Below are 21,871 nucleotides of genomic sequence, written 5' to 3'. Positions count from 1 at the left end.
GTACGTTTGCTTTTGTTCTGTTTAAACTGCAAACTGTCTCGTAAAATATGGTCCACTTAGAAACAATCAGTAATAGTACAAGAAATCTTGAAATAATGTTTATTCGATAAAAGATCTTATCGAAAGTATTATAACATTATCAATTTCATATATTTTCCGACGAAATTTTGTGAACTAGACACCACAGAATATGTATGAAATAACTTTCGCGATCGCATAGAAGCAAACCTTATTTTCTAAAGAATTGACGTCAGACAAGACACAAGTCGATTTGCATATAAATTTGCATGTTATGAAGGAGAAGGAGAACATTACAAAGCCGTCCAACGGTGCAGTAAAACTATAGATCTGAATTATAAGGATATTTCTGCAACGGAAAACGCCCGAAGAAGATTATGGTTATTCTAAACAAGTGTTGTGAAACTTATAATAAATACCACTTTTTCCAATATTTTCCATGTAAAGAACAAAAGGTCACATCAAAAATTTACCATTATAATATAGAAACTAATTAAACAATTTTCATGAACTACTCTGCAATTGCAAACTGTACAATATTAACGTATTGTTGAACAGAGTAAACAAAATATATATTGTTATGCCTGGTTTACATTCTTTTCTCATTATATTACTCGATATTATTATTACACTGCAAATTAGCTGTAACAAGCTAATTGTAATACGGCATACATATAATGATTAACATTAGCATTTGGACAGTATTATATTTGCCACATCAAAACCATAGTCATTTGAATTTTGCATATATTATAAAGCAATTAATTAAATTTAATTATTCTCACATGTATTTATTCTTGTTAATGTAACTTTAATAGAAAAACAATAATTAATATTATGGCAAGAAAGTATTAAATGATACGCTGTGCCTTTGTTGGCGTAAAGTGAATCATTCGTCGAGTCGAAAATGTTAACCTATAAATATCAAAATTTAAGTACACTGAAATGTATTAATTATACATGACGTCGAGTGGGGTAACCTCCAGAAAAAGGATAAGTGGTTCACGCTGATGAAAACGATGTCAAGATTACCGCGCAGCAAGAAATTAAGAACAGATTCTTAATTCCTTACGAATGAATATCCTCCAGTTCAACAATTATTTAATAATAAGAAGAAAGAAAGAAAATGACTCTCTATGAACAAAAAAATATACATTGCAATATTGAACACAACATGCTTCGAAATTTACATTATTAATTTTGTTATAACTCGTTGATACCAGCGTTGCACACAGTTAAATATAACGTTATGAAATTTTAAACGCAATTTTCTCGGACAACTATTTTTTAAAACGATATACACAATAACGGTTACAAGGTTTAACAAATTGCTTTCATATTTCATGCCAATATTCTGTGTAATATTAAACATTGGTACACGAGCATGAGTTATTAATTTTTCATTGTCGTGTAAAAAGTAAAATGTTGTAAAGCTCTCCGTTGAACTGAAAAGAATAATTTAAAAAATATCATATTCGATAGCCTTGCAGACTCGTGTGCCCTCTTAATGGAGTAATAATCTTTTCGCCAAATATCTTTCGTCGTCCGTTCTAAAAACTCGATAAAACGTTTGCTCGACACTATACACGGGTAAACTTGATCCCTTACTCGAAAATACTCGGACAGACAGTAGTCCAATAAATATTTAACACCGGTAAAAACATCGACGTCACTGTCGACGACAGGAGGAAGCAAAGAGCGAGACGATTCAATTTGAAATCGACCTATCTTTTTTTAAATTTATAAGCTCGGCAGGATCCATCGTGAAAGGGTTTAATCTTTGATTAAAATCGTCGTACGTTCGGGGAGGGATCGATAAAAAATTCAATTTAAATCGTTCCACGAACGCTTCTAAGCGAATCTCCTCGGTTGAGCCGACGAGCGCGCGTCAGACGAATCGATTTTCATCGACGCGCGATTATACTCGAAATTCCGAGTGTTTCGGATCGACCATGGAGCGTGCGGTTCGGTACGTTGTCCGAAAACGATGTGGTTCGTTAATGAGACCAATTTCGACGTATGAATCCGAGAAACAGGCACTGGACGCACAGTATTGTTACGTATTGCATTTAATATTGCATTGTTGAATGAACGTTCAAAAAGAAGAAAGCCATTTTTGGGATCGTTACTAGTACGTTTTCGGTGCCCTTCGATGTTTCTTACGAGAATTTTCTACGCTAGAAATTCAAAATAATATTTTCTCGTCATGAAAAATTTTATTAAAATGCAATGAATAGCAAAAGAAAAACAGTATTTACTGTTTAATTAGGAAAAACAATGCCCACAAATAGAGGAATTCCACTTAGGGGGTCTCCTCTATGTTCGACCAGCGAATTTTCATTCGGACTAAAATTTCACGATGGACAGAGACAGATCCGTGAACTATTAACGAGTCGCATTAGTTTAATAACTCGGTTGCAACGTCTACGAGAGACGCCGCCGGCTTGACTATGAACTCCAACGCGTCGGTAGCGACGCAGCGCGAGCAAACTATTAATCACTTGGTGCCTGGCCATTAATTACGCTTGCCCGAAACTCGTTCTTCCCGCCGCAAATTCGGAGGGACTTATATTTACGTCGCTGGTCAAATTTGACACTTGCATCCGCGTTGTTGAGCGATTTCGACGCGTACTCGGTAGACGGTATCATGGCACAATACCTTGTCTATTATCTGCAAAGTTTAAGTCTTTTCACGTAACATCACATGTTTTCGTAGGCAAAAGTTGAGGGGCTTAGTTTAGACAAGTGTTGCATCCCGGTTCCTGACAGTGTTTCGAAACATTCGACAGACTGGGTTTCCGATAAACTCAGATCTTTCAAGAGACTGCGAAGTGTTAAACTGTGCTAAAAGTAAATTTCAAATTTTCGATGTGTAACAATCGATTTTATGGGAGTTATACATCATAATGCATAAGAAAACAATTAATGGAAATTAGTGTATGGAGCTGAGTTTGTTACGGCAATAGAGGAATATTTACTTCGTACGCGTCCAAAGTTTAAAGTTAATGGGTCCATTTATTCCCGCGATATTACATCAACGAGCTCGGTGCTCGTTGTTTCGAGAAAAACAATTTTGGCGTACGGTATTAGAGTATTTAACGGTGAGTTATGCAACTTGAACAGGTCATATTTCTCTTGTAGTTAATAGTGGGAAGAAATATGGTAGAGGATGAGGTGGAACTGTTCGGTACTAACTTACGTACAGAAATAATGCTTGAATTGATCGTATGATATTCAAATAAAATGTAATAAGAGTAAAATGGGCCGATCGTGACACGTTGTTTTCGTTGTTCCCATCGTTCCTACGTTTTGATCTGAAATTCCTATCGGCCACCTTTCTTTGTCCGCGGCCGTGTTCGTGTCGCGAGCAAAAAAGAGGGAAGCACTCGTCGCGAGCCCTCTTCACGAACTAGATGGGAATTCCATCGCTCGAAACGACCCTCGAGGAAGATAAGAACGAGCCAGAGAAGGTAAAAGTGTAGGTGATGAGAGGAGGTCGCGTCAGGGCAAAAGTAGAGTCGCCGGGCGAAAAGCAAGAAAGGGAAACGCGCGCGGTCTCCGAGGTATTTTGAAAATCACTCCAACCGACGAAGGGCTGTGCCGCCCTTCTGCGTTCTTCGGTCTCGACGCCTTTCCCCCCGAGAAACGGAGGGGTCTAGGGGAAAAAGAAAGACGCGTGGAAGTCGGTCCGACAAACGGACGAGCGTCCGCGGAGAGACAAAAGCGGAGAAAGGGGCTGAAGATAAGCGAGGGAACGAAGATGAGAAACTGGATTCCTGGTGAGTGGAGTAAAAGTTTTTGCGAAACTTATCCATTCGGAGGAGACATTATGCCGAGTGTAAGAAACTACCTCCCTGAAAAGTTGCCGGTTCTCCGACGGGAGGAAGACGACGAGTGAATCTGACAGGGGAACGGAGCTTGTAATTGTTGATGCAATTTTTACGAGCCTCCTAAGTGCACTGCGTTTTGTCGGTTGATCCTCTGTTTTCACTGACTTTCTTCGAAGTACGGTATATTCTTGCAAGCGGGAATTTCATCTTCGATTAACCGGATCACCCACTATCAGCGTGCAAGCTCAATTTACTTTCCCCTGGGGGTCGAGCATGTTAGGATCGTAGAAGTTAAATGACTGTGGAGGGGTTCCTTTTTTCATGTCTCTGCGGGCCAAGTAAGCAGAAACGAGGGTCAAACGTGGCCCACGGGCAGCCATTTCGTCGCCTCGCGATAAAAGACACGAAAAACAACGAAATAAACCACGGATGTTTATCATGAATCGCGTAATATTTAATTTTCAAATCTTCCCGCCTAAATTCACGCGATTCTGTGTTTAGCTATTCATGGATATTATTGCTGGATATGTGTTCAGGGTTAAAATATATAGTCAAAACGTTGCGTAGGAGTGCAGGACGATCGATGGCGACGTACTTGTTCCGTCGTAGATGCTTTCGTGCGAATCGCGTAACCCTAATTCGAGCTGATCGAAACCGTAGCGGTGTGAGTTACTGCCAAGCGGTTTCTGGGACGGATTTCCTATCGCAGAACTCTGTTATCCGACAAAGTCGATACGTCTAGTTGCAGGCAGCCGGCAACGGTGCTCGCGAACGATAATTTCGCACCATTAACGTCACGCCGTGCCTCGTGTATCCCGTTTTCATTCATCACTCGCGTACCGGCGATTTTTCGATAACGTAATGTTTATTGCGCCTCGTTTAACCGGCGAACTATCATTGAAATCACCAAACGTGCAGCAACATCAGTAACCGTCTAATTAAAATGAAATTCGCAATCGAAATATCGGGTAACGTGAATTATAATGCGTGCTGCATCGTGTTTGGTACAGTGAAAACACTATAATGGGCTATTTTTTTAAACGAGAATCATATCTCACATGTATAAATTTCTATTTATTTAGTTGGTTTCGTAGAGTTTCTTGTTATTGACCCTCGACTCAATTAACTCTGATCGATAGTTTTATCATATGATGTAAATCAGAAGTATTAAGAGTTACTCTTGCACCCGATTACCTAATAATTCTACACGCAAAATTAAATCGAGATCGTATAACGAAACTTTCTCGTACACTAATCTGTTGTCGAAATAATTAAATTTGAAAAGTTGTTAGGTACGCTTACCCAGCGTGTCTGACCATATCTCGTTATTTCTACTTGCGCTCGCTCTACTGCGTGCGTACTCAGTTTTCAAAATCAATTTCCTCGAGAACGAAGCATCGCGTAGATAAATTTTACTCTACAAAAAGTATATAAATTCGATCGATCCACAAATAAAAAAAGCTTTCCAATCTCCCCTGTGTATCAATGTTCCTGAGTAAGATAAGCGGTGGAACAGCAATTTTCCGACTCCCAGCTCTTATCGCGTGACTTTTGTTTTCGCGATCGCGTAATAGTTTCACCGATTAAGCGAAAGTTGCCACGGTAAGACCACCATTTCGATGACACGTTGACCGCGGGAGGTAACCACACCGACCTCCGTAATAATTCACCGAAGTAGCGTCGCTAGACGGAGTTCCCTGCTAGCACGGAAACAGCGGTAGCAAACTGTGTCGTCAGCGTTGTACGAGCGTCCGACTGGGCAAAACGATGTGAAGTTCGTAGTGTCTCACGGTCCGTTGGAAAACTGGTCCATTCATCGTGCTCGTGCCCACCGTTGGAACTCCTACCGCTCTTTGTGCCTAGCGCGGATCGAGACCAGTCGTAATCCTGAGAATTATTACGCGTTAAAGCCGTCACGCGTGACGTCGCGTAATCCACGCGAAAGCGTCCCTGGATTTGATATTTTTGTTGGGACGACGGTAAACGACTAGATACGTCGCGCAAACCCTGATAAATCCACGCGAAATCGCGTTCCCAGATTTATTTCCCGTTGGAGGGACACTTTCCTTTCGATCAACGAACTCTGATCGACTGTGAATTTAAACACTGTCCCGGATCTCCATCGATACCTCGCGGGTAGTTTGGGGCTTTTAGATTTATTTGTTTTTGCCAAATCAAAGAGACATTTACCGATCGTGAAGCTCAATGAATTGACAGAAGGCTGGCTCCGGGACAGAGATTGAATTTATCGCCTCATGGGGCGGTATAGCAAACGTCAACCGCGAGAAACTGATAAAGGCAAGAATTCTGAGAGCCTAGAATTGCGCTAGCGCGTGTAATCGACGAGACAGACGCTTAAATAACCGGCGCAGAGGTGTTTACGGGGCGATTCTAAAAACTGGGACAAGCTAAAGCTTCTTTCTGAACGAAGATACGAAAAACTTATCCGCAAAGAAAATTCTCTAGACGGGGCCATCTTCTAACGATGTAATTTTTTTGTTTTGTGCGAAGCTACGGGCGCACTGTGCACTTAAATTTGTTTTTTAAATTAAACCATTCGTTTCTTCTCGTATAAATCGATTTTTAAAATTAATTTCGTATTTTAAAAATATTACTGTTTAGTACCAGGTGTCGGAATTTAGAGGAACTTCGCCTATCTTTTTCCATGATTTGTTAGTTACTGGTTCGAGCATTGTAAACACGGAGTATTCCAGGTTTGTGGCTCCGAGGTTTTACGAGGGCTAGGAAAGTCGTCTTCCTCCAATGGAACGTAGCTAACTTCCGGCGCTCGTTAACCACCCTGGCGAGAGCAGGAAGTTAGGGGACTTTCTTTGCGTTTCGCGGAAGAAATGGAAATACTCGCGAATTCCAGTCGCCCGTCCGATCGAATTTAATTCACGAGTTTGCGAACCACCACTGCGTCGCTTCGATTAACTACCTTTATTCGATTAGGCGTGCCATCCTCCGCGAGAACTTGTTGTTGGTTCATTTTTCTTTCTGCCGTGAGTATCGCAATTAAACGTTCTCTATCGTCGTTCTCAAGGAATGCAATTACGACAGCAAAGTGTACCAATGAAATATTAATATATTGGTCATAGCAGTTTAATGATTGTGGGAGTATATTAATCCCAATTCAATACTTATTTGCTCTTGCATAATGCTCTCAGCATAATGCACAGTCCATAAGTCATGCAGCACTCACTTGTGGATTATCAATAAATAAATTCAATTTTCTAGCTTGATTTTATTATTTAATTTCGTTACATTCGCCTATTTTATGATTTGGGAATGTGTCTGATCATTTATCAACAATTCTACTTCTACTGACGTTTCAAACCATTAATGGTACTATGGTATTCATTCTTTTCTATAAATTTTTCTGTATGTTGACTAGTTGGAATTATAATTATTACACATTTCTTGCTCACTTTTACACAAAGAGCTACGTTTAGTTGCATCGCAATTTAAAGGGATAAATCCTGTTAGAACTCTTCATTATTTACGAGAAAAATAGGACTGTGTTTTTATTTTCATTTCTACAAAACACCGTTTTTAATTCGAAACATTCGTATAACGTTGCAACATTATAACGAAGAATCAAGTTGCCTCGTTAGCAAAGCTGCTTCAACAAGTTTCGCTTCGGATGCATTTCGATTGAAACTGTTGCGGCGCGAATTTATACGTTACACAGTCCGCGGAAATTATTCAAACATCGGCTGTGCAGAATGTATGTTTCAATGAAACCCTCGACTGCTATCGAAACCCTACGATAATAGAACACGTTCATTTTGAATTATCTTACAAAGTTTGACTTGCCCTTTAACGCGTTTAAGGCTAGAAAAAGACAAATTATCTCCGCGTTTCAATCTTTCGTCGCGATTTGATCGCACCGGTTCGAACGCTTGAATTTTGCAAGCGTAAAACCGAAAGAAAGTTTCGTACAGTAACTGAAAGGACAAACCAAAATACTGATTTAATTTTCCGAAACGATAACCGTTATTAAACCCCCGTCAGTTGGTTACGATATTTTAGATTTATCTAGCGATACTAGAGCTGCCGTGTACTGGCTCATTTGCGGAGGTAATCCCACAGAAATGGAGATTAACCTGCAGAAATCCAGGTCACCCTATCCTAAGCTCACAGGATTCGCGAAGATTACGTCGAAAATGGATGCGGGATAACGTTGTTCGTTTCTACAATACCAGATTCGGCAGCGCTATTTTTAAATAAATCGCTCTACCGCTATGTTTTGTATTTCAATTTACTTTCTTCGATGGAATATGGTACGAGATCCTGTATTAGTGTCTTACCCCGCGAAATACTTCGAAATAACATTTTCAACATCATGTTGATATCATTAACGACTTTCCATTCCCCGTACCATTTACAGAATTCCTCTGGAACTTCGATACAGTGCTCGATCGATTTATCTTTAATGCCGCTGGGATTCTGCAACATCATCTCCTGAATGAACTCCTGTACACGTGGAATCTCGTCTGTAGAATGTAAGATCCTTCGTGAATTGATGATGCGTCGTAATGTCTGAAATTGATAAATCGATTCGTAAAAGCTGCTAGAACCGAAATAAAAGTGGCCCTGTTTCTATTGTGTGTTTATCTGGTAAACGGTAAAGCCACCGTAAAAGAGAACCTTTCATCCCGCAGTACACAGGAAAATAACATCTTTCAGCGTATTTTTATATCTACTCGTCAATTTGTAGAGAAATATAAACGATCATCGATTACTAATTAGGAAAATTAGATTACACTCCCGAAAGACATTGCTGGACGCTTTGAACGCTGTTTTCTTTCTCGGCACTCTCCGTTTAAGCGACGAATGATAAAACGGAGCCGTTAAGAAGATCCTTATCCAAGAGTCGGGAAGAAAAACCGCCGGAAGAAGCGATCCGCGTCGCCGCAAAGGGCACTGACGCGGTGCTTATCGTCGTTTCGAAAGAACCGAGAAACAGTTGCATGTTTGGTCCAGCCATGGAACAAAAGTTCCAGCAGAAGCACCTGGTTGTACGACGATAAATGGATTAGCCGTACAACAATCGTTGAACGACCAAAACAACCCGACGAAGAAATGCCGTTGAGAGCGGTTAAAGGTTCGCCGAAGGAAATGGCGCGAGAGGGTGATTTGGCGGTGCAACGGCAAACTCCGGGTTCTTCTTTTATACTTTTTGTTCTCACCAGCTAGTCGATTTGTAAGATTTTTGTTTCGCGTCGAGCTGCGATTACCACCATTAGACTTTGTAAATGTGCTTCGTTCGTCGCGCCCCGTCCACCGTATTCCTCTCTCCAAAGCCTCTCTCCTCGAGATAAAAAGAAACGCTGCGGGGCAGAAATGAGTTCCGATCTCCAGATTTCAATGGAAAGGAGAACGCCGTGGCGAGAGGATAGAAACAAAAAATAGATCAAAGCTACGCGGTAAGACTTAAGCGCAGCTTTTTTTCGCTACGAACGCTCGATGATAGCTTCGCTAGTTTTGCCATCCACGCATCGAAGAGCCTGAATGGCGTGGCTGAAAGGTGTCCAAAAGAGAAACTGACACTGAGGAGACCCCCAAAGGAAGGCTGTCGCACGAAAGCTCCAAGGTGGAACGTCGAAGATGACCTCAATTTTGACAAGGGTCGACCTCTTCTTGCGTCGTCTAGCAAAGGCCTACCAGAAATGGGATCTTTTCCGCTAGGAAATTGCAGAGTCGCCTTTGGAGGACATCTGACCGTCCGTTTAGCCATTCGTGCAGTTTTGGAAGCAGCCTCGAGGGACGGTACACTCCCCGGAGGCGTCGCGCGGAGCCTCGACAACAGTTTTGACCCAAAGCCACGGGGCTGTTTGCGATCCGCAGCGTTTCGCGAGAGCAGTTTCCCTAAAATTAGCACCACAACGCCATGAATGGGGACTCGTTCGATGGGAAGACCGACGAAAGCGACGACATACCGATTACTGGATCCCTCGTCCGTCACTGTCCAGCCGCGGGCGACCGGATTTTAGATAGCCACGAAGGAACCTTGCGCTCAGGAAATTGATAACTCTCCCGTTACGCTGGACGCCCGGCTATTTTTCAGCAACAAAAGAACGATACTTCATCGTGTCTCTTCTCGTCTGCCGATTAATGCTTCGCGCCCCTTCTAATTAATTATGCAAACGTACCGAACGAAAGCTGGTCGCTCGCGATGTTCCGGATCAGCGAATTTCGAAACATCTGCAAACTTTTCGGACGAGTTCGGAGAACAATAAAGAATCTTACAATACAGCTGTGCAAGCTCAGTTTAACTTTATTGTTCGTAGCGTTGTTTGAACAAACACGTATTGTTCAAGAGTGCCTTCTCTAACAAGCAAAATTATTTTTTAAGTCATTATTTATGAATGAATATAAGCGCGTGTAAAAATATCTCAAAGGCAAGCCTAATTCGTTCGAGCAAAAGCAACTAGTTTGTCGGAGTTTATTCGGCGGATAATACTTTTTAAGAATTCTGTATCGCACGGTCCATTGTGCAGAGCCCTTTAAGTTCTCGGTCAAATCTCCTTTCTACTTACTTTCCAGAATACGTAAATATTTCCGGCAATGAGCGAGACTGAAGATCCCCCATTCGTTTCCCCGATACTTCCGAAGAACGCTTTAAAACTTATGGCCATTGTCTCCAGCTTTCTTCGCGAGGATCCTCTGCGCCGGAGGAGGAATAAAATTTGCCAACGCGCTTCGTCGCGATTGTATACTGGGAAATCTTGTTTCGAATCCCTGGTTCGAGCCTTTGCTCGACGCCCGATCGGATTTGCGAACACGCGAATCGATATTTGCGAAGGAAACAGCGACACGAGTGAACCCAACGACGGTTCTGGGTACCATGAAACTCTTTATTTTCGGCTATAAGTCCGGAATCGTTCATTGTAGTTTTAACCAGAATTTGGCAGACTTTTATACGAATAAAAATTCTGTACATCGATATCTATTCGCGACATTCATTGAATCGTCAATTGTTCGGGCAAACGTTTGTTTTTTCAACGCGAAACATGTTCTATTAATTTGATCGTGTAATTCGTGATAGCAATTTTTATCTAGCAAATAACCCGTCGACGGTTTGTTTATGTTTCGTTCGTTATTTGAAATTTGACATTTAGATGGGAATTTTTTCGTCTTTTCGACTCTGTTTTGTTAATCCCGTTTGTCGATACATATTCCGTTGAAATTCTCGCCACAGTGTCGGGCAACGAATATTGTGGAATTCGCGTGCTTCTCTGCTCGTGAACGAGGCTTTCTGGCAGCTCGTGACATGCATGCATGTATTTGTATACGTACATCGCGTCCTTGACATGCTAGTACCACCAGCCTCGCTCAGTTTGGGAGCATCGATCAGCAATTAGTAAACGAGTTTGCTTCGCCTCTCGACCGGCAAGAGAACTCGAAGAATCTGCCATCGGGCGAATGATGGACTCTCAGAATGCAAATCCAACGGTGTTGAACCGTTATGAAGTGCTTCTGCTACGTAACGGCACGATGCTATGAGAAACACCGTTGACATGCCTTGGGAAACTCATTTCTACCCTTCTGTCAATGTACATTGTTAGCTACCAATTGTTTCGCGACGGTCGAAAACATTTAAAAGGTCATTTTTCATTTTTACAGTTGTTGATTTTGAAACGTTACAAACATGTTACCATCAGGCCTGAAACGATTACTAGTATAAATTTTGAATAAACGTAATTTGTATCTTTTGTATTTGTCCTTTCACTACTTTGTTAAATTACTCCTTTGAGCTTTGACCATTACATGAAAATCATACGTGTCCATTGTCTCGGGCGAAAAATTATAATACTTTGCAGCACCGGTAGACTGTATCCAGGAATACTTGTCCTTAGTCCAGATAGAAGAGCAGGGTCAGCAAGTGTCGAGATATATTGGCGAGGAAGAGTGCATTTTGATCGCGAATTTTTGCGATCGTCGCGAAACGACATTCGACGAGGCACTCCGTCAGGTGGTCTGACCCGTTCGCTCGATTGATTTCAGGTGCTATATTCACTCATGACCAAAAGGATAGCAGTACGGAGCTGGCCTTCAAGTATGCCGTGTACAAGATCAACAAGGACAGGCTCATCCTGCCGAAAACGACGCTGGAGTACGATATACAATACGTACCGAAAGATGACTCCTTCCACGCGTCGAAAAAGGGTATGTTTTCCAGATTATTCCCTTAAATCTTTGGCTTTTCCATTTTAACTTTCTATTACTCTAACATTACGTATTCTTGTAGAACAGTGGTTTCTAACCGGTGTTCCGCAAACTCGTTACAAGTGTTCCGCGAAATTATGAAATCTGCTTTCCAGCAAGAAAATTACGTTTAAACGAACTTTAGCGTAACTTTGCAGTGTGCAATTTATGACGCAGACGAGACGCAACTTACATTTTCGAGGGAACTACCTAAATTTTAGACCTTGGTGTTCCCGTAAATTTTTCTCATACTAAAACTCGGTTATATGACTTTGGAAATGTTAACCACTATTATCAAGTATACTTCGTTCTATTGAAATATTCTTGTACCAGTGTCCTATAAGATTCTTTAGTTTTTTCCAACCGAATTTAGTCAGAGCGATTTACGTTTGAGCGATTAAAAGGAAAGGAAAATCAGTTAGGTCAGTACTGGCCTGCCCACGAGGACCGTCCATACACGGCGATACTTTGAATTTGTCAATCGTTGTACAAAGCATTCTGAATGATTTCTAAACGACGAAATCGCGCGGTAAAAATTGCCCGTGGGTAGTTTCGTTTTCAAAGAGCGACGTTTGAAATTCAACGTTTGAATTTCACTGTAAATCAATAGCGAATCACATGATTGTAACGATCATAGCAACGTATCCGATTGGAAAAAGCTATCGAGATTGTGGAGTAATAGTTTTTGATATAGCGATTCAGTTTTGTCAAACACGTTTGACATAGGTTTTCACAATTTTAATTTGCTGGTTTCATCTCGATAATATGCCGAACTCTGTACGGATTTTAGGAGCACATTTTCCGCTTCGGACATTTTTATCCTGGCTATTAAAATCTGTTATCGATCCTCGAACGACGCTTTTGCTGTCATGTTGAGCTGCTTAAGATCGTACAGATCCGGAAAGCGGGTTACTAGGTGAGGTATTCCAGTTCGCGACGAAATTGTTTCGGGACATCGAGCAGCGCGCTGTTTTGAGCAGAATTTATCGTCGCGGCAGAATATAAACCGAGTAACGATAAGAGGGTTGCTTGCGGAGTCGTTATTAAACTAGCATACTCGCTATTATCTCGCTTCTGTCGAGTGCCAAGTGTACGTCGTTGACTAGCATCTAATTTAGTCGACTATATTGTTCACCTCGAATGATAGACTTAGTATTCCAGATCGAAGACGTTTAACTTTGAACGAGAAAGTGAGATCGTTTAAATATCTTCGTTACTTACGATCGTATGAAGAAGCTCTTTAAAAAGAAACAGCACTATTTTTAGGAGAAGAGTATTTTTATTAAAATAAAATAACTGTTCGAAGTTATAAACAAGGAAACGCACAGTTACGTTCTTCGATCCTTTTATTTATTTAAGTATCGGCGTATTTCTAGTCGAGTGCTTTTACAGTTCGTTTTACAACGTCGTAAAGATCGTGTCGCTCGAATCTATAATAAAACTTAAAAAATAGTCGTTCTCATTGCCGCGACAAATATCCGCGAACTCGATGAACGTTCTGAATTTTAATTTTAATTGGTCGTGTACCAAATTCGCATGCAATCCACCCCTCGTTTGTTTTAATGAAATAACCCGGATCCTGTCTTTTGTTGGCACAAAGACACGGTTCGGAATCTACTGGAAAAATTCAGTATGCAGAGAGGGTAATCCATCAGCCGTGTTGTTTCCACCGAACGTGCGCCGATTACTTAGACTGTATGCATTATAACGAGAAAGAGAGGTCAGTTCTGGGTTAATTATTTATTGAAAAGTGATGTGGTATTTTCTGCGTCACTTTCGTTGCAATTTCAAACACTCTAGTGACTTCAAAAAGGCAGACCAGATAAGGAAATGCTTGGCCAAAACGCTGACAGCGACCGTGTTAAAACGAACCCTTCCACTTCAGTCTCGGGATTCGAACCCCCAATCTTCCTCGCTCTAAATTCTCGAAGCACCCGCATCCAATAATATTCGGGTCAAGTCTGCTTCGCGCCAAAAATCCTTGCAAAGCGTTGTCTGCAAAGTCATTGTTCCCAGATTCCCAGATTATCGTTTTTTTTATCGCCGATTCTTTCCATTTCACGAACCTCTATCGTTTCCTTCGCTACCCTAATCCTCCGAAGCCTCGTTCAACGTATCACGAGCCTTTTGATACGCGTTTCAATCGTGATACGATATGACAGAAGAAAAAGTATTACTGCTGTAGATAGGAAAAAAATAATAATGGTCAAACGTACATTTTTGTTATACCGTTTAAATCATGTATGTAGTTTTTACATATTAAAGTTCAAGGCTCGCGTAGCATGCTCTCTCGTTATCGGATAGAGTTCATATTATACAACCGGTAGAAAAAAAGTTGGCTGTACCGTTTCAGGTCTGACGCACACACCATTAACGTATACCGTTTTTATAAAACAAAAAATATAGTCTCGTTCAATGGGTGACGTTCCTCCCCTAAAGATACATAAAATGTCAGTAAAATAGTGGTATAAGCGGTTATATGGTAATTCTACAGAAGGAAATGTACCGAAAATGTGAATTAAAGTCTCCCCCATTCATATATTTGCCTTGGAAATAGCAGATTTTTAAAATTCATTAGCGCGCGCCTGACCATTATTCGTTATTTCTACTTGTGTAGATGTTTCTGATTTTGTGGGGTGTTTCATAGAAAACAAATTGAGGAAATTCAATCTAAACCTAGAATATATAATAGGAAGGCAGGAGAAATGAACGAAAAACAGCAAACGCACCGCAATAGTCGCGTAGAAACACCGACGCAAGTAGAAATAGTACGTATTGGTCGGACAAGTTGTACTCGATCGAACGGACGGTCGACAAATTTTTAAAATCAATTCTCTCGAAAACAATGCGTCATATGGCAAACATTCGATGTATAATTTCGATTTACTTCTTCAAATATTGACGCTTTATCAACTATATCGATGCTTGTCCCATCAATTACTACTACCGTGACACGATGTATCGTCGAAATAAATTTAACTTCAACTTTATCATTTTTTACACGACTTTCGTGCCGTTTGGCCAAATAAACGATTATTTTTACTATGCAGTTGTCCGTGTATTTTTTATTTTCACTACGATTTATCGCAAAGCGAAACAGACCAATATTTTTACGCGAACGCTTTCATCGTTTTCTTTTTCTCGATCAATCGCAAGTTGCTCGTCTTTTAATTGTTATTCGAATCTTGTCGTCTAGTTGAGAATTTTGCACGTGCACTGGCATCGGGATTACGTTTCGCGAAATGCCTGTGAAGGTTGTCGAGAACAATCGAATTCCACTAGCCGATCCTCCCTGTGCCCAGGCGGAACTGCGTGCAACCAGCTGTATGCATGCAAATGTGTGCACTCGTGTCCGAGATGGACCTCGTCGGACCGTTTGTTTCGCATAAAGCGTTATCTACTCCAGAACATAGGGCTTTTTTCATACTTTATGCGGTTATATGCATACGTCCCGAATACATGGCCAGTTATCGACGGCAAACGTACCACCGCCAAGAGGAACACCGATTTAATCGTTTGGTTCGTGAAACGTATCAGAAAGTTGAGAGGGATACTGTTCCGCGCTGCTAATTATTAACCTTTGAACTACACCATTCGCTTAAATTATACGGCGAAGAGATTACACGATCAAACTGAACAAAATACCTAGACATATATCTCGATAAACAGTTCGTCTGGAACAAACGTATCAGCGCAAAATTTAAGCAGCTTAATTTCGTAATGAGGAAAACGTATCGTTTGAGAAAATGTTTATGATATTACAAACATTATTTGATATTTAATGGACTTTCAGTTCCGCTGTTACGCTGATTGAAAGACGCGCGGATCGCAGCTTTCAATAGCTCAACAGTGTCAAATTGTCGACAGTCATTATAAACGTGACACACAAATTGCCCGCGCGAGATTTTAATTGGCTCAACATTGGGCGATCTCGCTGGTCAAGTTGGAGTTTCCATTTTATTCGCAATTAGCCACTGTGTCGCGTTCGCGGGTCCATCCATCGATTCATTGTCGCGCATAAATATATGATTAACGGGTGGAAAGCACTGGATAAACGGAAGTAACCGTTTAAGGCCGATATCGATAAAACGAAATATTTTTCGCCAAAATATTGACCGGGTTTTGTTATTTGTAAGAAGTTCTGTTATTTTTGTGACAGTGCGTTCACGCGACTCTTTACTCAATTTTTCTTTTCAAACAAACAAATTTATTTATTTTCGTTTTATTTGCACTTGCATCGAAAAAAATATGTTTCTTGCCGTCTAGATTCCGTCGTAGATTGCTCGGTGCTATAAATTCCATTGAAACGTTCGAATGGATCGGCTGATCGGTTTACGAAGATCTCGAGATTCCCCTGACGGTCGGAGCGCGTCAAGTCGATAGGTGGCCATCGGTTTATACGAAAGTGCGAAAAACGTCACTTTGTGAACCAGCAGAAGAAATCGGGACTCTGTACAACGTCACGTCGTGTCACGTGTTCGAGAGCACCACTTGAGGACTCCGTTCTCGATGCTTTGCGCGAATAGAGGTTCTACGTGCTGCCACGGTTCTCGATCTTTGATCTTCTGCACGGAGCCTTCTCGGTCGTGAGCGCATACAGGGTGATTTTCAAAACTCGAACGAACCGTAGTTCATTAACAAACGAAAACTCGAGGATGCTCAAATATTCTACTGTTTCTTTTCGTATCTGTGCAGCAGATTGTATCGAATAAAAATTTCTATCATCACGATAGAGTCCTCATTTTGGGATTGAAATTTTTCCTGTATTGATCGCTGGTATCTTCGTCTAGAGAAGAGTTGCAGTTTGTTCCAGTTTCTAGAATCACTCTATACATTCATGAACTCTCCCCGAGAGACACAACCGTGAGCCATTTTACGTAATTTATCTGAATTTCGAAAGATAATAACGTTTTACGACTGTTCGTCTATATATTCGATTCAATGTATATACACTGTCACTCAAAGTTAGTCATACGATCCAGTAAAACAAAAATTAATTTTCGTACAGTAATTGATCATTATTTCATTTCATGTAATAATAAACCTACGATAAATTGAAAGCAACAAATTGTTGTTTGGTTTAGATATTTTTCACTCATTTGATTTTCGCATATTTTATACATCGAGAACTTCCATCAATGGAAAATCGTTCAAAAACACCAAATAACCACGCGCGTATCTGGATTTTTTAACGAAGCGATGAATTTTATCGTAAAAAATATTTACATAGCTTCATAAAAACGGCAGATTGTGCAATAAAATGGCAGATATAACATTGATCGAGTATATTCCATCCTGTAAACCTTCGCCCTTTTTTCCAGTGTTATTAATTTTGTATAAGCTTCGAAGAACTAAAGATTCGAGGGTATCCCATCAATTTGTCGCGGGTCGTCTTCTATCGGCGTAAAAATGGTCGAATAGTTCTTTTTTTCCTGGTTCGTAAAACTGTTCGCCGGTGCAGATACGTTTCGCGAATCGGTATTTCGAAATTGCCCAGTCGCGCCACCGCGAAATCTGCAAATAATAGAGCCTACGGCGAGACTCAAAGGTTCCAAGTAGAGATTAAGCCGACCGTATCCGACGATCGTATTTCAGAGCCGGGTCAACGACGTTCGTGCAGCCGCTGCTCTTTTCGCGATTTAAGCTCCGCTCGGGGCAGCATCTGCGGTCCTATCGCGTCCAGAATCGTGCTAACGCTGCCACCATTCTGCTTCGTAATTCTCAACATAGTGTTTCCCTTAACATCGGCGTTCCAAATTTTCTCGTAATACGATCCGGGACGATCTCTCTTGATTCGAGCTGCTTCGCGATCGAGCATCGTATGTATATGGCTCGTATTCTGAAATGGGTTGTAATCTTACACAGGGATGGTATATTTCGGTACGTTGGACGTAACTCCAAATACTTAACCCCTATCCAGACAATGATGACCGCTGCTATTCGCTTGATTTAGTAATGCTTTAGTATACACTGGTGGACACAGTTACAAGGCACCCTAAAAATTACTGGAACTAGGAGCTTAATATCAAACTAATATCTTCGTAAACTATAGACGTAAAATGTATTCGAAGAATCAATGGTGTTTTTGAATTCGAAATGGTTATTCGTATTTTAACGATCGATTCGACCATCCCTTTAAATTTTGTTTTTCGACGATTTTTCTTTCCCGATTATTCCGTCGTCGTAATTCGATTCTCGTCTGCTGTGAAAAGAAAAGTTTCTCGAAGAAAGCCGTTTCATTTTCTCGCGCTGCGTCAAGTGTCATCCTTTCATCGAAACGTAGAGTTCTCGAAACTGGGGAACAATTGTGAATCACATCGTTCGCTTCTCTCGGGGCATTGTTTTCTTTTAATCTACAAACAGAGGAAACGTTTGTACCGCGTCCAGCGAAGGTCCTTCCATTCTTCGCTCCTCGCGGGAAGGAATTTTTCGCTCGTCAAAAATCTGTCTGAATCAGATGAAAGCGATATTCTCAGAGCCTTCGTCGGTTTTCACCAAATTTCCTTCGTTTTCTTCGCCTTCGCGGAATTCTGACACCAGCCAGGGATGCATTATCATAAGAATAATATTACGGGGAATAAATTTTCGCCTCCGTGCAACCGGGTTCTCTGTAAAGTATCCTGAGATTCTATTGTGCCATGGCACGACCATGATTTTGTAATTCAGTTACTTTATTTAGTTTCAAAATTATTTTAGACATTGCAACATAGAGCTAATCGCTGGGATCGTAAATACATGTTCGTGATTAGCTTTTCCGCTAATGCAATATGGCAACGTCATTACAAGACTAATCAATACCACAGGATCAATATCAATTTGAATTTGAGATGACTCAAACAGAATAATTTGTGTTTCATGAGATTGCATCAGAAACTAAACACTATTTTTGATATTGCTACCGTGTTGATCATTTCTTCGAATTAGTAAAATTACTCTAAAGATATTGTTCCAGGGCAGTGAATGTCTACTGTTATTATTTCTTTCTCGTAGCGACGCGCGTCTTTCGACTTTTTTCCATGTCCGACTTTGAAAGAACTCGAGCATAGAGCTCGTGATACGCTCGACTACATTTGCGAGCGTTTCATCCTGCACTCGCGAGGTCATCCTTTCGTACCAGACTCTATTCGATGTATTCCGTTCGATTCAGGGTCGTGACTCCAACCACCCTCCGTTATCAAAACGTACTACCGTAGCAGTCGAGGGCACAGCTCTCTCGTAAGCCGCTTTATCGGCGTTTTTTCGAATTTCGATTCTCCCGATTCGCCCTCAGCGCCGCAGTCGCGTCTTCTCTGCCATCGTGTAAAGAAGAAGCAGCATGGAGGGTGGAAAAAGCCGAGGGAAGAATAGCAAACTCGCGAAACAGGTACGAAAGTAATATCGACAGAAACGAAACAGACGTCTTCGTTGCGTAGCGATTCTACGCGAGTATAAATTCAGTTTATCAAACAAAAATAGATTTTGTGGATAATCGTCGTGAATAATACAACGTAATTCCGCTATAGAAAGATCTAATACATTATTTTTAAAATACGAGCCAAGCGTCACGGATTTAAGATATTTTCTTTCACGCCTTGAATACGCGAGACACGACGGTACAGTTTCTGTTCGAAGACGAATGTTGGTTGAAAGAGCAACACTTATCTTGAAACGCCTGGTAACTGTGTACAAAACGAAAAGTATCGTCGCCCCGTGTCTCGTGCGATAAATTCGATTGAAGTTTCATCGACAGATTCTCTCCGATCGTTGAAGCGCGCTACGGAAGGCTGTCGATGTACGAAAAGAAAGGCTCCAGTCGAACTGTATTCGAGACATTAAATTTTAAAAACGTGGTAATGCAACGTTAATGCGAAAAGTCGTTCGGGAAACTTGGAAACTCGTTCTCGCCGATCGCTCGCAAATCCTAACTTTAATTAAAACGGCTGGAAAATTCTCGTTCGAGTGTACTTATTAAATGCTCGAGTACGATTCGAGAATTTTCTAGTGGGCCTCCTGCTTTTTCCAGGCGTAATATTTTAGCGAACTTCAATCGAATATTCTTAATAATTGAATCAGAACAATATCACAAATTTTTATTCGCAGAACGCATCGTCGGAGTTCGATCGTTTGACTCGATGATACCGTGAATAATTGGTTTTTTTTTCTATCAGAGCTCAGGTGCATTAACATCGATTTAGCGTCGGATGTTCAGGGTCGATCAATTTTTCGTGAAGTGCTGAGCAATTGAGCGAATAATCGATGCACTCCGGTACTCAGACGTTGACGGAGTGGCCTGAAAAACGAGCCAGATCTGGATGGAGCTTCTCAGATGGCGCGATATTGATTTCACGACAGTCGAAGAGATTTAACGCACAATTAGTCTGATTGAACGAGGCTGACTAGCCCTCCGGTGAATTACCGCCATCAAAGGACAAACCGATACTCGCCACCTCGTTAAGGGAGCTGAAAGGACTAGCCAACAACGACTGGACACCTTTGCGAAAGGATACACGTTGTTCCGATCCAGCGACGCCGGATGTCTTTGTTATCTGTTTCCAGTATTCCTCGGCGCTTCGTGCACCGAGAAACGAACATCCAGTTCGCTACCAGCTCCGAGCGTTTCACTGCTTTTCTAAGGACACTAATCAGCGTCGGAGGGTGGGTCTGATCGATAGAAAGGGATAAACGACACGATAAAATAACACCTAGTCCAATATCAGTGTGTTGAACAAATGGAATCATTTCAACGTCTATAACCATATAAAAAAATATAAAGGAACACGAGAGTGAAATAATCACACTTTTATTAAATTTAATCAACTTTCCGACTGTAATCGTGAAAGCTAAAAAAAGAAACTGAAGAAATAATTTTTGAAAACGAGAAAAGTAGACACGTATATAAACTGGTTATTTACCAATTGCAAAGTACTATCATTCTTCTCCAAGAAGAAACTAGGAAGGTATAGCATTGTTACCATCAGCAATATTTTCAGAGGGAATAAAGGAAGTAGCTAGGTTCTCGCACGCGTTGAATTACTTGGGCGAAAACAGACGACCGACAGAATCGTGACCGCGCTACAAAAGTTTGCCAATCTCGAAGTTAGTTCCATGATATGGTATCAGCGGCGAAGAATCTATTGTACTTGCAAATGAAAAATGTTTTTATTATGCTATCGGTCTAGCGTTACATAATCTTTATCGAGGAAGCTTAAGAGGTTCTCTTGACAAAGTCCACAAAATCCCATTAATGTTTCCTGCAATTTTCAGCGGAGTTAAGCAAATTTTACTCAAGAACAGGTTATCAGAATTTTACACTCGTTCGTAAACTGCCTTCCGTGTAAGCTTCATTTATGAATTACTTATGTTCCTTTATCAAAGAGGTCCGTAGAAAACTGAAATGTTCTTAACGAATGACCCGCTGTGCTCCAGTGTCTTAGCACGCATTTAAAAAAAAATGATTATCGCTGGGTGAGTCGAGCCGTACTTTTTTCACTCGCGCGACAATTGGGGCGGAATAACGTCAAGTCGGTCAGATCACTGAAGCGTCGATTCGTGATTATTCCCAATTAACGCCCGAGCAACTTGCGAACTCACGCGAGTAACGAAGCCTGATAGCGGTACGTGCGCTTTGAAATTTTAATGAACCACGTCTCGTGACTTCATCCGACCGGAAACGAGTGACACGTCGCGAGAAAAATTGTCACGCGACAATTACAGCCTCATGAATATTCTACGATCGGTTCGCGTTTCGAGATCTTTGTTTAATTTTTATATCAGCGAGCATAAAAAGTGAAGAGAAGACGGACGACGCGAACCGAAAGCGATAGTTGACTCGG

At 41.1% G+C, this 21,871-nt stretch overlaps 1 protein-coding gene across 4 annotated transcripts in view; it reads left to right on the top strand.

Moving 5' to 3' along the window:
* LOC143345550 (glutamate receptor ionotropic, kainate 2) overlaps positions 1-21,871 on the top strand; it is a 131,517-nt gene that overhangs the window by 30,379 nt on the left and 79,267 nt on the right. For all 4 annotated transcript variants that reach the window (XM_076772801.1, XM_076772800.1, XM_076772802.1 and 1 more), the window contains exon 3: positions 11,859-12,020. In XM_076772801.1, the coding sequence (XP_076628916.1) occupies positions 11,859-12,020 (162 nt within the window). The remainder of the gene's footprint in view (positions 1-11,858; positions 12,021-21,871) is intronic.

Source organism: Colletes latitarsis, chromosome 9 (genome assembly GCF_051014445.1).
Source record: "Colletes latitarsis isolate SP2378_abdomen chromosome 9, iyColLati1, whole genome shotgun sequence".
Lineage (NCBI taxonomy): Eukaryota > Metazoa > Arthropoda > Insecta > Hymenoptera > Colletidae > Colletes > Colletes latitarsis.
This window is presented reverse-complemented; position numbering and strand designations above follow the sequence as displayed.